We start from the raw sequence: 16,404 nt of genomic DNA, 5'->3' as shown, positions 1-16,404 counted from the left end.
AGTAAATGCCTCATTTACCAACAAATAATATAGAAACCACAAAAACATGTAAAAATTTGGTCACCAAGACATTTTCAGTATAACTGAAAAAGCACAAAGAGCCAAAACTTATTTATACAGCTCAATTTGGTATGAATTCGAAGTCAATGATTTCGAATTATGCTACATAAAATACATAGAAAAAAATATATAACAACTTTATATGGGAAGGAAAAACACATCTACTAAAGAAAATCATATTACAAAGAGAAATGACCAAAGATTAAAACAATCAGCAATATACATAGAAAGAATAAAACAAGCCACAAACCCAACAAATCATCCATTGAAATAGTTTTACATATATTGGTTTGGCTTGATACCTTCTATCTGCCCAGAAATTTATAGAAACAATCACATAACCAAAACACTCACACCACCAAGCAAATTATACAGAGTAAAGGCAGTAATACCAAATACAAGAAAAACAAGGAGTTATGGAACCTAAACGACAAAAAAATATATATATATATACCTACATCTGAAAAAAGAACCAAAACCAAAATCCATAACTGAACAATTACACTCCTGGCTAGATTGATATGATATTTGAAAGAAATGGTTCCAAATTCATGACTTTTAAAGTTAAATCCAAAATTCTTGCTTATGTACACGACATATGGCGGTCAGGAGATTTAGCTTTCAAAAGTAAAATCATAAGAGAACTACCAAAATGCCCATTATGCAAAGAAGAAAATGACTTCAAAAGACACCTAATACTACTACTACTACAAAAACTGAAAAACCAAAGAAAACAAATTTGAGACATTAATTAATGAATTGGGTTATAACGATGAAATGAACCTACTATACACAAGCAAAACAACAGAGACAAAATTATACAACGAACTTATAAAATACATATTCTCAAGAATAGACACTAAAAGGAAGACAATATGGAACACAGAAAACCTTAATACATAGAACCATATCCAATGTGATCGGATACTTGAATAATGGTCTGTTGGACCCACTCTGCCTTGCCATGTTTTCAGTCACGTCAGCGTCGGACACATTTTCAATCAATATGAAATTATACAAATGACTCATACAGGGTATAGTGGTGAAGTATTTTCTAATGAGGATTACCTACAAAAGGATCATCGATGTACCCTGTAGTGCAATTTCTTTTCATTTCATTAAGTTTATATTTTTGAATAAATCCTCAAATAAAATACAAAAAAAATAGGAACAGAGTTGATCTAGGGGACAGACTTTCTTTTAACAAAAGTATCTCAAGAGACCCCGAGACCCATGCTGTAAAAGTAACCTTACTCTATTAAATAATTTCATTTGTTTTTTTTTAAAAAAAAACTGTAATAAAGACATAAACGGAAGCAGGGTGGGCCGATGGGATAGGCATTGTCTCGGAAAGAGTATCCTAAGACCCCCTCCCCACCCACCTCCGTGACCCACTCTGCAACTCTAAAATATTTTGGCAACTTTGAGAGTATCTTTTCTCCAATTTTTTTAGAAGAAGAAGAAAAATGAAAAATATTTATTCATATCAAACTCGTACAACACAAAACAATCTTCTTCTATATCTTACTATCCTCTTTATTTCCATAACCTCGTAAAATCTGTGGACAGAATACAAGATCAGTGCCAGTAACCATAGACTGCCTGGTTCACTAAGATGTACACTATCGGAACTTAGGTACAACCCCCGAAATCCACAATGACAATAACTAATACCGGGCACATTGTGGAGAGCCCGGGAAAGTAGCAAATTGATTCGGCGCACAGCCCTGTTATACTGACCACTGGGCATATCTCTAGGATTAGATCGGGGTAACATTGATCCCACGGATACTGCTACAAAACCCAAAGACAGTCTCATAACATAACTCAAGAATGGAACTGACGATATCCTCAGGGGCACAATGTCCCACATTATTCTCACCAATTTCGTAAATCACAACACATGGAAAATTCTTCGTCACAGGTAAAGATCTAAATAAAAAGTAGAGACAATGTCAACTAATTGGCCATCAAACTGCAAAATTCATCCTTAAACTCTTTCACTCCATTTCAAAACATCATAATAATGCTCCAAACGAGCAATAAGACTATACCCACACAATAACAGAAACATCCCTCTCAACTGTGATCCAAGGAACTGTAATCCAAGGAATTATGATCCAGCAATCACGGACAGAACATACCAAAATGTTTTCAATTACGCCCGCGTAATTCTAAATTTTAATCCTAAAATTATCACCAAGTACACCCCGGTAAGAATTACTATCGAAATTGCCTTAAATATTACCTGGTGATCTTTATGGTCGATAATAAAAATATACAACGCTACCAACAAACACAATTTGATAAAAATAGCATTTAACCAACTGTATGAAAAGAATTACTATCGAAATTGCCTTGAATACTAAATTGAGACATTTCCAAAAACTCTCTAAGATAACAAATCTGACTTTCATCTATCGAACAAGGAAAATACATATATACACCATATTTTTATTTTATTCTATCTTTTGGCTTAAAATATAATTTTCCAACGACTTTTCTATACAGGAATATTCACGAAACATAACATGATATGACCTAGAGTATGACAGTACTTACAAACAACGATGCAACACAACCAAGCATACAGAATTTACATCACACCTCATTCAACATCACTACAGGGAAAGGGAGAGGAAATCAGTCCTTAGAATCAAGGTCAAAAGAAATAGGAGTTCTATCCTAAGTTAGTAGTAAGAATGGAAATGGAAACCAGACCCACTGCCAGCTCAGGGAAAGGTGAGGTAGTACATTTCTAACCAAGCTACATGGGTAAAGAAACTTTAATGCATTTGATGGAATGAACTAAAGAGTAACCCTGACAAATTAATATTTTATATATTTTCTTAATTTATATACCCAAACACTCAAAACACAATTGGGAGGACAGAGATACATATAACATATACAAAGCAAATTTATGTCGAAGCAATAATGATGTCACTTCAAAGTCCTAGCCATCTCTATATGTTGGGAAGGGGCTACAAGGTGCCAACAAATATAAACAAATATAAAAATAATACATTATACATTAATAAAAAAATATGAATAAAACTGATTACACACAAACACACACACACACACACACACACACACACATATATATATGATGAACAAGCCAAGTATAATAAGATAACTGGTGCATGAGGATTAGGTGATAGTTGAATTTACGCGCGACACTGCTTCGATTCCTGCGAGAAATACATTGTCTTTTACCTGCTTGATCATAAACTAAAGTACTTGCATAAAATCATACAATTCAAATATATAGTGTCGGATAGGTGTCAACATTTATAATTTAATATATATTCCTTCCATTTCGACATAAAAATATAGTTGGTTAGTATAAAAATGCTGAGTGCTCATGTCCACTTTCAGAACAAGTGACTTTTCGTGCATCTGGAGTCCCGTATTTTGACTGTTTCCATTATATGTATTGTATGTTTGTAAGGGCTGGGGGGGGGGGGAACAGTGGGCATAGTCAAGTAAATCTAGGCCACATGACTATATGAAAGTTTCGAAATAGGTACAATTTCTCGCTGCACAAGTAACATTCTTGCTTAAAAATATGAATAGTTATATTATCTGTTTGATTATATATTGGTACTTTTCTATATAAATGTCTTTAATATAACTATGTATGCAAACATACAATGCTGGATCCAGTCAATGACACTCTCTACTTTGTTTGGGACAGATGTCAACTTCTAATTATAATTGTATGCATATACCACTCTGGGTTTGTGCATATAGCTGAGTGATTAACTTAGCTTGTCTTGTAAGTGAATCCTCATGTATCTCAATTCCTTAGCAATGACTTTGTTGCATACCCTACCTTTCTGGGAGGTGTGACTGGCGGAGAATTAGCTCTTGGCCGAGTGTGTTAGGTTGTTTAGTGGATCAGAGCTATGTTCTATTTGTGCTTGGAACGAACGTGTTTTATTATATCGATATTTTTCTACATTAGTGTAGATATAAAAGATTCAATTACATGGGGAAAATTAATTATTTCCATTCATCATTAATACAGTAAAACTTGGTTATTAAACTACTCCAAAATATAGACCACTATTTTATGAAACAAAAATATCCTCAGGTGCCTGGAACTTATGTGCATTGAGTTCGTCCCACGAAGACTAAGATGCACAGTCTAATAATAAGTAAACATATAAAAGGTTTTAGATGCGAACAGAAGGGGTTGTGGACTCACTTGTGGCATTATTACAAGGATCAGTGTCCTTTTTCAGTATAATGAAAGATTTACATAATTGTTTTCATTATCAGACGCAGGTGTTGCCTTCAGCTCTGATCAGGAAATGATTTTTGTCTGCACATTGTGTTATCGGAGAAAGATTTCCTGGGTTCCTTATTGTAACTCACTGGTTGAGCCCAAATAGCTCACATTTATCGTGCTACTACATAGAGTTGTTTATACAAAAGATTATTGCAGACAACAGGCAGATGATGATGCTTATACAATGATTTTCCACAAACTGGATGGGAGATGATGGCAAATGTTGGTTATATAATGATTTTAGACAAATATGATTGCAGGCGAACACAAGTTATTTTCCCTGCTTGCATTTAGTTTAGCAAGACACATGTACCATAATTTGCCCCACGACCAACTTAGCAACAAATGACATAGCCGATTTATATAGAACATTTAGTCTTTGTACATATAACCGTTGAACGGTCTGGTGCCTTACGAGGTATGACACTCTGTCGTTACATTTGGGCTGGGGTCCATTTCTGGATCATGAACTATTTAAGAGGCACGCCCTAACTTGTTCTTAAATACGGTCGAGCAAGTAGTTAGAATGTTACGGGTAGACACATGGCTTAGATAAGTCTGAATCTACCTCCCAAAGCTGTTCACATTAATGACTGGGTGAATGTGTATTAGCGTCGCGATTCTGATACGTTCTTTAGCTGCTGAAATACTAAACAATTTAGCAGGGCTAACACCCGATCAGAGATCGGACTTTTGCAAACATTTATGGGTTTTTTTGCGCAGATTTCTTAGGCTAATTTGAAAAAGTAGTCTTATATAGACAATAGACAAGAAACGCGTTCCTGAACGAGCATGAGCTGAAACAGGAATCAGCAGAATGATACTCGATTATATCGACCAAAACAGGCTGCTTTAAGTTGGACACAGTTCTCGATGTTTGTCCATTTGCATCATCAGAAGACGTAGCCAGTAAAAAAACGCTTGGCAAGCTGCAATTATATATAACTTTGCTCTGTTTCTAGGGAATGTTAATTGAGCCAATCATGATAAAGATTAACGGGTGAGAAATTCATTGGAAATTACACCCGAGATATAGATAGATTCAGATATAGTGGAAATAGCTAAATAGAACACAGCAATAAAAGTCTGCGTATAGAACTTGAGTGTTGCTTTGCAAGATATGTCAGCAAGCTGTTTGAGTATTATTTGCCTCAGGCGCTATCAGGTCTGAAAGTTTCTGCCAGAGCATAATACAATCTTATTTCCAGCCAATTTTCATACGAGTTTGACTGACCAATTTAGATCATATCCGGAATATGACAATTTGTCAAGGACACTCTGAAAATGATTTATGAGGCGTCAAAAGAACATTGAGCCTACTTTGATTTTTATGCAGAGATTGCCATAGAGCTAGAAAGATCCAAACTAAAACTATGGGATGAATAGAACTGCTTTGTGGCAAACAGTCTCTGCAAAACTTTATCCTGACCAACATACACGATACCAAATTTTAATTAATGCAGCACTGATTTTTCACGACAGTTTATTAGTTTCCATTAATTTCAATTTCAGTGTCAATGCTTTTATTTTGCCTGATGTAGTGCTTATATTTGTTCTGCAAAAATTCTTTCATATTTATCAATGTCAATTGGGCTTATTTCCACCACGATGTAGCCGTTTGTTCTGAGTTCTTTAACCAAATCTTCCATGTTGAATGAGGCATCAAGTAAGCAAGTCTTAATATGATTAACTTAAAAATGTACATGATTAATGTAGTTGTATTAGCCTTTTTGTTTGGGATTACAGACTGAGTTTTTCTGAAGGCCGTCTGTCCACGAATTTCAATGCCATATATAATCAGAATAAATGAATTTTAAAAAGCGCACGTGGTAGCAACACCTTCCGCATGTAATTCAGAGGAATTGCTGTCAAAAATAACCGCTTGCAATATTTACAGGATATTAAACATAAATTGATTTCAACATCCACCTGCATATAACATCATGTAAGTAGATAATATTCATAAGCTTGTTTTGATTTTTGTTATTCGCTCAGCAACGTCTGCCTCAGGTTTCGGCGTTGCTGATTCTGGTTGTCACTGAGACTTTTCTGTTTCACCTTTTGGCTGTGGTGGCTCATGCTGTGGCTGCAAGTTTTCTACTTCAGGTTAGCTGATGATATTTGAATGAAAACGGGACACTTTTTTCTTGCAGATAATTATGGTACACTGGCGTGGTCTGCGTTTCATTAGGTCTAAATATTGCCTGATCAAATTCTCATGCCTCTCAACCGCCAACAACGTTTTGCCATGGTATTTCTGTTGTAGCCGATGTTTGCTCCCTAAATATACCTGTTCGGGAATAAACTTGGATGTAATGAAATCAATAGTAACTTGAAGCTCATCAGCACTATAATAACCTTTCTAGCGATACTTAAGAATAACACAATAAGCATGTTTTATATGTAGGTGACAACTCAACATCTGATTTGTTTTTGATCAGCTTGGAAAGATTTGTTAGCATTTTGTTGAAGATAGTTCTCGCTCGGATTCATGTCGAATGTGCGGTCACGAAGTTGATTTATTACTTCCACAGCTCGATATCCTGAAGCAATAAAATATCGGCTAGGTAGCTAATTTGTCTTCTATTGTCAATTTTCCAACAAGTTGAAGAACATTAGCAAGAAACCTGCTTTCATAATCGTCAAATTCTTTGTACTTTAAGATTAGGTAATAAGCATCTGCGGTCCTTTTAACGGTTTCTGGTATTTCATCTAGACATGGTCCCTAAAGTTCGGGCTGTGGCATGGAATTTCTACTTAGGATCAGGCTCTTCATCATGAGGAAAATCTATTTTTTTTTTAATTTTCTTTATCAGACAACTTCATGACCTGCAGGATCGTTTGAACGTCACCATAGTCTAATCCAAGTTCTCTGTAAAGTCTTCTGTTGACTATGTCTCGAAGTTTTCGTTTATTTTTCATATTGTTGTCCGACTTGTTTCCTCATGCAATTGTGGTGTCGCTACGGTCCATTTTCTACTTGAGTGTATATTTTTGCGCCTTTACTTCTTTGGTCCCCGTCATAGACCTTAAGGTGTCCTTGGTCAGCTTATTATTCTTTTCTCACAGTCATCCCTGTAGCAAAGTTAGAGGACTTTTTATTATTACAAAACTGTTATAACTTATCATAATTATCAAGTTCATTCTGTAATTGATTTGCCTTCATATTAGCTACTGACACAACATTGTTTATATTGGTGTCTACATTAAATACAGCTAGACTTAAATTAAAAAGCTTGTAAAAGGTTTTGTGCTGTCATAATCTGCTTTGACCAGGATACTCAGATTCTGCATCATCGTGTTCCTCCTCAAACATTAACGTTTGGAGTTTGCGTACAATCCTCATAAATTTTGACCTTATATATATATATATAATATGTGTGTGTGTGTGTGCCAGGCATTTTCAATTCAAAAATGTATTTACTTGAAACTGTATTACCTTCATGTTGGCATAACTAGTGATTCTGTGTTGCATTATTTGATGCTGCCATGCGCCAGTTTGTAATGAATTCCCCTTCTTGTAATGGTTCAGCAACTTGAAAGTGACGTATAGTGTCGGCGGCTGGACATTTCAGTTGTATCCAGAAGTTAGAGCGAAAAAAAGAAACATTGATTTCGCCTGTCATATATCCACCCGAATGCAGCAGCACGCTTTGCACTGCCAGAAGCATTAGATTGCCAATGATTACCAATGATTACCAAATCTAAATTTTGTCCTGCAGTAAGTAAGCGCCATTGAGAAAATTAATGTTCACCTCAGTCAGTAAAACATTTTTGCTGGAATATTTGTCTGCATACTCCTTAAACACATGCACCCAGTAGCTAATGTGAACGGCTTTCGATGGTGGATTATGATGCATCTAAGTTGTGTGTCTACCCAGAACAATTAAACTTTATCTTACCGATTGATTCACATCGGAAATGAGGTCATGCCTCCCTTTTCGTTATCATGGAATGGACCCAATCCCGAATGTCACGACAGAGTGGCCTACCCCGTGAGGCATTTGACCTTTCAACAACTATGTACACCCAGTCTTCAAGTTTGTACTTACAATCATTCATGTCTAAAATCATTATATAACCACCAGCTTCCATCACTTACCATCCCTTTTATGTAAAGCCATTGTATAAGCATCATCATCTGCAATAGTGCTCCATCACTTTTGAGTAAACAAAAATTGAAAGTTTGACATCCTGATCATTCAAGCTTCTTCTTTTAAGACTCCAATATTTTTCAAATCATAGCTATATGTGTCACAGAAGAGAAAATTTTGTTTTGGATTACAGGGTTCACATTCAGTTTAACATGACATTTCCATCAAAAAGATGGAGAAATTGCTCCCTGGAGGGGAAAAGAATGAAGAATGTGCAAAATTCTACTACTGGTTCACAAGTAAAAATGCTGAAGAAGTCTAATCCAAATCAAGCACCTTTTAGACTTGTGGATAAACATGACAAAATTATGGTTACAGAGAAACTGTTCCATAGATGTAAGGCTGATCCTAAAAGCAGCTCTTGCTGCCATCATTTGGATATATGACTTGGGTCATATAGTGTAGATCGAAACATCTTGGTTGTTTTATTGCAACACTATCAAATGTATACATTGGAGATTTTTAAACACAACAGCCAAGCAAATCTACATGTCTCAATAACAATACATGCAACAATAACAATAATTGTATCTTTTACCTCTGAAGATATGATAATGTGTAAAATTTTTGGACATTGGAAAGATATTAGCATGCAAGATATCATTATACAACAGTTACTTTCCACTCTGGATAAGCTTCCTTTAGAAGGCTTAGAGGTTTATATCCACCCAGTTGCCTGTTCCTGTTATGCTAAAAGTCACTGTAGTTAGCTGAAACAATTCTATTTTTAAAGGTGACAAAACTGCAATAAAATTAAGTTTCTTCAAGCAATTCATTTCAGACTTGACAGCAAGTTCTCTGTCGTCCTCACCAGCTTTCTGTATGAAGGAATATTTTCCATGTCATTTAAAAATAAACGCCACCCTGCTAGTAAGTTCAGCTAACGTGGGAAGAGTCCAAAAAGCTACAGCATAAAAGAAGACGTCAACAAGCAGCTGCACAAGAACACATTAATGATGGGATAATTCAATCTAAGGAGATAGACACACATGATAAAGTACCAAAAATGGCAAACTATCCTGTTTAGGAATCATCATGAATTATAAGCTTTCTGTTTAAAGCAAATGTACTGAAGATAATGACCAAATAACCACAAAGCTAGTAATCGAAATTGTAAACTGATTTAATCATTAGAAAATTATTTTCTTATGTTAAAAAATGACCATTCATCTAATCTTTCTTACTGTTCCATTTGCCTGCTCAGTTTCAAGACTACATGTGTTTGATTTTAGCTCTTGCACTATGCCAGCTTTATCTGGAGACATAAAAACAGCTAAATATGTACAAATGCTTCACCTTGGGTACAAAACATGGATGATTCTTATTCAGACTTCTAATTAATACAAGTTGCGAACTTTTCTGGCATGTAAACACATATAAACAACACAATGTTATATCAATCTTCAACTCTTACAGTGTTCTCTTTTTTGATGTATTGTTTCAATGTTTGCTGTATGTTTTGTGTGGCAGACATATGAGCCGCTATTCACATATGCAGCTTACTGTATCTGCCCCATATTTCCCGATGTCAAAAATTAATACTTATACTTTTTGTGTCTTAAAACTTAGGGACAAAGAAAATGAGTACATCAAAAATATCGGAAAGCCTATAGTCAATGTCATTTCCTTTCTTGAGTCCGCTGAAATGCTATCTATCTCTCTTGATTTTGAATGTTACAGACTAAACTGCTTTCAATGACAGATAACAACTAACACACTGCACTTCAAGAGTGAAGTAATATATTTAATCAGAACCTTTAGAATGGTTTAAATAATAATTAAATATAATATGTCATGGTAAATAAAGGTTACCCTTATTTTGTAATCTAATTAATTAAGATATTTTCGTTCAATGATTCACAATAGCTGTCAAGGGAATGGGGAGATAAATTTAAAAGACTTTTACAATACATTTTATGATTAAGATAGGTCATCGACAATGGGACCTGACGAGGAACTGGCACATGTGTTTATGCACACTAGTTCATCAATCTGTCCTTTTGTGATGGAAGATACTGATATTGTGTTGTCTCGCCAGGAAAACAATAAATCTAAACATAATTGCTTACTGCAAATGATACTAACCTTTCTTATGATGTAAAACTGAAGAAATATTGATTTTTAATCCATTTCCACAAGAACTGTACATTAAGCAATAGTTGATAATCAGAATGGCAACTATTCACAATCTGCTAAAGGCAGCGTAGATCTCCATTGTTTTCGTTTCCAAACACCGGGCTATATATTAAATTAAATCACATTTCTGTTTCTAAACTGAATCAATCTCTCATCTTGTCTAGTGTCATAAAGAGAAAGGCAAGGACGAGAATAAAATTTCTGCCCACTACTGTATGAAATGTCTGACGCATGAAACAAATGTTCATACATAGATATTAGGGTGTCAGGAAACTTAGGGCAAAGATAATAATTTCGTAACATTCTCATATTCTACATGATATAAAACGCTATTTCGAAATCAAAAAGTTGCATATGTCATGAAGTAAAAAACAAAATTTGATCTCTAATACTAACTTAATGTATTATGTAAAGTATTGTAATTTAAATTAAATGATTTGCAATTGCTTACCGTAATAAAATATAAGCAATCTGTTTATCATGCTTATAAATAAAATGTGTTTGATACTGGCTTCTCAAATGACAAATCTCAGCTCTCTCTTACTCTCACGGCCTACTTTCAACATATCAAATTAAAAATGTCTGAAAAATATTCAAATGGAAAGCTTAGATTTACTTTGTAATATAGCTGTCAATGCAAATAATGTTTGATGTTTGTTTAAACAAGCCAAATATTGAACAGGCTGATACGAATATCTTATAGGGCTTGTGTACAATTTACTTCATCATTTCCATCATCATACTCATATGTAACTGTCAGATCCTAAGCTTAATGTATGATGGTGCTGGTCATACTCATAGTACTCTACCCGATCGGGATCTATGCTGCAGCAACACGAAGTTATACAAACTGCCTATGGAAAGATTTTCCCATTTGTAATAGAACTGTTAGGAACTGGGACAATCAATAATCAGTTGTGTGTGACTAAGAATCGCAAAGAACTGAGGACATTGATCAAGTCCCATGGTCAACCAATCATTGAAGAGGAATGATATGCAATCTTATCTCTACATGTTGTAAAACTATTTATTTTGTACATTCTGACCCTCCAGATGAGATTTAATCACAAATTGTATTTAACAGGGAAATACTGAATAATTATAGTTCAGTGTAAAATTTATATCCAAAATGTCGACAACTTTATTCTCAACGATCAACAGCTTGGAATATTTGGAGTTGGCCCCCTTGTCACGCTCACATAATCATTATTAGGGCCTTACAAATCAGAAATACAAGGGATAAGACTTTATCCCATCACAAAAAATAATTTCAGTCTATATAATACAGTACATTGTTCTTTAGTTTTCTAACAGTTCATTCAAAACTTAGAAGTGCCTTCAGATACTTTTTCCATGAGCTTGCTAGATAAACAAACAGGTTGTGAGAGAGATAGAGCGAGCGAGAGAGGTTCCAGTGAAACCAAACTTGATATTTTCACCCATTAGATGCAATATGTTTGTTATTCACTTTGTTTTTATTTTAGTAATATGTAATGCATAATGATCTGAAGTGGTGAATTTATTCCTGGATCCCGCATATTGTTAATGGTTTACTGTTTATGTTCTGTTACGTTTTGTGATTATTTGCACAGAAAATAAAAAATGGTTATGTAATTCTTCTGCCCAATTTAAAATAAAATAGCACATTAAGAAAAAATAATTCACAGCTTGATGAATTTGAAGTCAAGTCATCTTTAAAGGAGATGGCCATAATCGCATCTCGGCTATATAAGCATCTAATAAGTTCAAATTTAATGGTTAAAATGTTATCTGTCTCTATTTGCTGCCATAAAAAGTTATATTTTTCGCTCCAGTGAAATATTAAGATTATTTTTCTGAGAAAATCAATTAAATCACAGCCAAGCATAAAATAAATCCTTATATTGTCAATTTCAAGACCTCTATGATGCCACACCATGACATGTTACATCGATTATGTGCGCCTGCATAAGTTACATGTGTGGCAAGAAAACGAGGACTTTGTGAGCAAGAACAAATAAACAAAAAAGGAATTACCTTTCAGACATGGAAAGTATTGTCTTTTTGCTGAAGAAATGCTGTTTGTGTGTCAATGAAATTATTTCCCCCACTACCATGACTCTCTTGTGAATCTGAGTTGCTTCGTGGTCAGATTGGGTACATTAATTACAAGCTGTTCAACGTGTAATTTATTGTAGCAGGTTCGATAATCCCAATTCTACTGTTCTCTATGTTGCTAATATTTATATGAATACGGCTGAAAGGAAGGAGAATTCCCAAATATGTGCTGGTATGGTGTGCTGAATAGTGAAATGTATCTGTTAGTTTGATTCAGAAGCACGTCTGGTATATAATACAAAGAAAATTAACTTTTCTGCATAAATACCTATTATATTTCATCTTGTGGTACAAAACAACCCATACATTTTAACTCAGGACGTTCCCACTTTTTTATCACACGATGAAATATAGCTGATATTAGCACAGAAAAGAAAATATCCTCTATATAATCAAAAGTCCAAACGACCTAATTAAAAGAGTAATTGAATGTCTTTTATATCTTACGCACCTCCTGCATCAATCACTATATATCGAGTACCCTTGGTCAGCGGTGCAATGGCCATCTTGCCTTCAGATGTCATGGCCCTTAAGGGAATATGTCTGCAGTAGAGAGAAGCTGCTTCTGGTTCTAATGCAAGGATGAGGTGGTTGTCTTGAATTCCTGCCTGGAAGGCAATTAGGTTCCTTGTTTAATATCTATATAGTATTCATGCATGTACCTTTGTTGCTTTTTGGTCTTCCATCTCTAACTATCCATTATTACAAAAGATTTAAAAAATATAACTCCAGTTTTTCGTTTCTTATTCCTATGTCACTGTTGTAACAATTCATTACAAAGCTAAAAGTCTTGGTCATTGATGTACAATTTAAACTGGTTCGGTTTTGTTACAAAATTATAATACATAGTGGTACCAAGAATTGTTTTATCAGGAACTGTTGATTGTTAAAATTAGAGAAATATCAACTTGTTTATCTTAATTCTTTATCATAATATTTGATAACAAATGAAAATAAGAGTGATTTAATTGGTCCTCACCAGGCTAAATTGTATGATAACCTCACCAAATAAAAACAAATAAAATTACTATTGTCATTATGAAAGCCAAAAAAACATTGTAAGGGACATCCCACATAATTAGAAAACTCTATTTTATTTAAGTCTGTCCATTATTTTTTATATCCCCCCAAACCAAAAAATATAGATGGATAGTTTTAAATACATGCGAGAAAGTGGGAATAAGAAATTTATGTTGATGCTGAAATCATTCTAATTAAGGCATCCTATTTTAATGATAGTGTTATCAGAAATGTTATTCAGTTTCCAGGCAAAGTTTTAAAATTGTTGGACTTCTGTATTGTGTCCTGTAAGATTTCGAAATCAGTGACTACTTGATACAAGTGACACATCATTCAATCAGGCAAACTGATTATCTTTAATGCAGCACAGAAGATAGTATCATTTTTTTTTACAAGCAATTCTGATGTCGTACAACCCGGAGATATTAAACACCAAAAAACCCAGAGACCAAGTTCATTGAGACGATCATGATATATATATATATATATATATATATATATATATATATATATATATATATATATATATATATATATATATATATATATTGTTAGTATATCTTTATTTTTTGTAACTTCTGGCATATGATTTTATTTAATTTTCATAATTTTTATTCACAGTTGTAAACTGTATAGAATACCTTTTGTTAAACATTGTGTGCATAATTTTTTGGCTCTGTTGAAAACATAAATCACGTAGGATCTATAAATAATTGTTTATGTACGTGTTGACAATTAGTAATATTAATTGTATTAATAAGACTTAAAATGGTGCCTTAGTATGGCATAGGTTCTCAGTGACTGATGGGATATGGAAGTTTCTAGAAGAATTCTGCGGCTCCCCCATTGGTTGCACGAGGTCATGTGAATATAGTATGTCATGATTTAGTACATTGTAAATTAATAGTGTATGATGTCATATGGGGTCCTTTTCAAAATACAGTCGCAATTTACATGTATATAAGAAGAAAGTTAAGCATTTAGTTTCATTCCGATTCCTGGAGTCATTTGCACTTTAGTGTTCCTGATGTAAGTCAAGATGTATTTTATGTTGTACTTGGATATTTTTCAAGAGGAAAAACATTTGTTTGGACTGTTCGGTGGTGATCGAAAGTGCTTATTATTTGGACAATAATATTATTCTGGAACTGTTATAAATTATTCTAAAATAATTTTCGACGATGCCATTTTGACAATGTCATGGTTCTTGGAGGACCAGTACATTTCTGGAATTGAAACTGTATGGGACTTTTCATTTGTTTAGGACTTTCAAAGACACTTATAAGGACAAATTTAGATTCACTTCATTATACTGTTAGTTCCTCTCACATTTTTCATTTATATATAACTTGAATGACTTATCCCAGAGTGAATGCCAAATAAATCGATGATAATTCACTAAAAATTGATGAGAACCACTAAATGCTTGGTTAATAATTCTACACATGGCTTCTCGTTAAAAATATGAATGTAAGACAAAATAAGCTGTATTAAACATGTTATCAGTATTTTGATTTTGTATTTAGATGAGAGTCAGTGCATGTATACTTCAATTTCTGAGAACATTGGACTTAAATGTCAAATGGGTGGTATTTCTACCACCAAATCACCCTCTTTAGAACAAGTATCGTTGTAATAGATGCCTTTCTAGACTCCATTTGACATGCAATTATAAGCTGCTTATGGACAAGAAACGTCTATGTCTTATTGTGTTTAATTCCTTACGGTCTCAAGATTGTTGCAAAAAATGTTTTTATCCCTCTCATTTAGGAATAATATGATCATACTAGGTTATAACATAATTTCCTTATTGTAAGCAATATGCAGTTTTTATCAGTACCCATAATCGTGCCTGACCCAGTCCATTCAGAGGACATGACTCGAAAAGGCAAACTATATCTTAAAATGTGATTGAACATAACTACGTTGTTAAGTGATATAAAATACAAACACTTATACAAGATGAACAGGACACTAAAATATGCCACAAAATGTGATTATGTAAAGAAAGAAACAGGTCACATACACGCATGTATACACACAGACACCCACACACACACACATATATATATATATATTACCTGTATTGCGGCTTCACGCATGAATCTTCTTGCCCTGTCATTCCATATAGCTGGTACAGTCAAAACCCATTGAATAGTCTCCTCTGGCACCGCTCCCGAAAGTTGCCTTGAGCATTCGGATAAAAGATCTTTTCTAAGATGACCTACTGCCATGCTTATAACTGTCATTGCAGAAAGTTTCTTTCCCATCTCATCCTTTATTTTTTTCCTTCGATTTAGTTCCTAAAATCATTAATAAAACTGTTTGGTAAAAAAAAATAACACATTAGTAACACCTTTAAGAATTGGGAGTTTTGTTTGTTTATAATCGTGCTGTGATTTGTCCTCATACTTAAGCCAATCAACAATTAAATGTTACCTTAATCCACAATTTCTCCCAAAATTTTTTCCTTTCAAAAGCAGAAAATTTAATTTCGGTCTTGTCTATCCCTGTTTTTGTCACAAGATAGTCGGTTGTTCAAGCAAAGTGTTGAAAGGTGTCGTTTTGCTTGTCAGACATTTTAATCTTTTTATTTTTGTGTTTATATTGATGTTGTTCATTATGTTACTTAGAATAGCA

General features: G+C 34.0%; 1 protein-coding gene across 2 annotated transcripts in view; it reads right to left on the bottom strand.

Moving 5' to 3' along the window:
• LOC149776030 (heat shock 70 kDa protein 12A-like) overlaps window positions 1–16,404 on the bottom strand; it is a 108,698-nt gene that overhangs the window by 76,305 nt on the left and 15,989 nt on the right. For both annotated transcript variants that reach the window (XM_089941863.1, XM_089941862.1), the window contains exons 3-4: window positions 15,846–16,067; window positions 13,196–13,352 (exon numbers count right to left, since the gene is read on the bottom strand). In XM_089941863.1, coding sequence (XP_089797989.1) covers window positions 13,196–13,352; window positions 15,846–16,067 — 379 coding nt within the window. The remainder of the gene's footprint in view (window positions 1–13,195; window positions 13,353–15,845; window positions 16,068–16,404) is intronic.

The sequence above is a fragment of the Sinohyriopsis cumingii genome, chromosome 18, assembly GCF_028554795.1.
Source record: "Sinohyriopsis cumingii isolate HCF-2022 chromosome 18, ASM2855479v2, whole genome shotgun sequence".
NCBI classification, from domain to species: domain Eukaryota; kingdom Metazoa; phylum Mollusca; class Bivalvia; order Unionida; family Unionidae; genus Sinohyriopsis; species Sinohyriopsis cumingii.
Note: the sequence above shows the minus strand (reverse complement) of the source record. Positions and strands in the feature narration are given on the sequence as shown.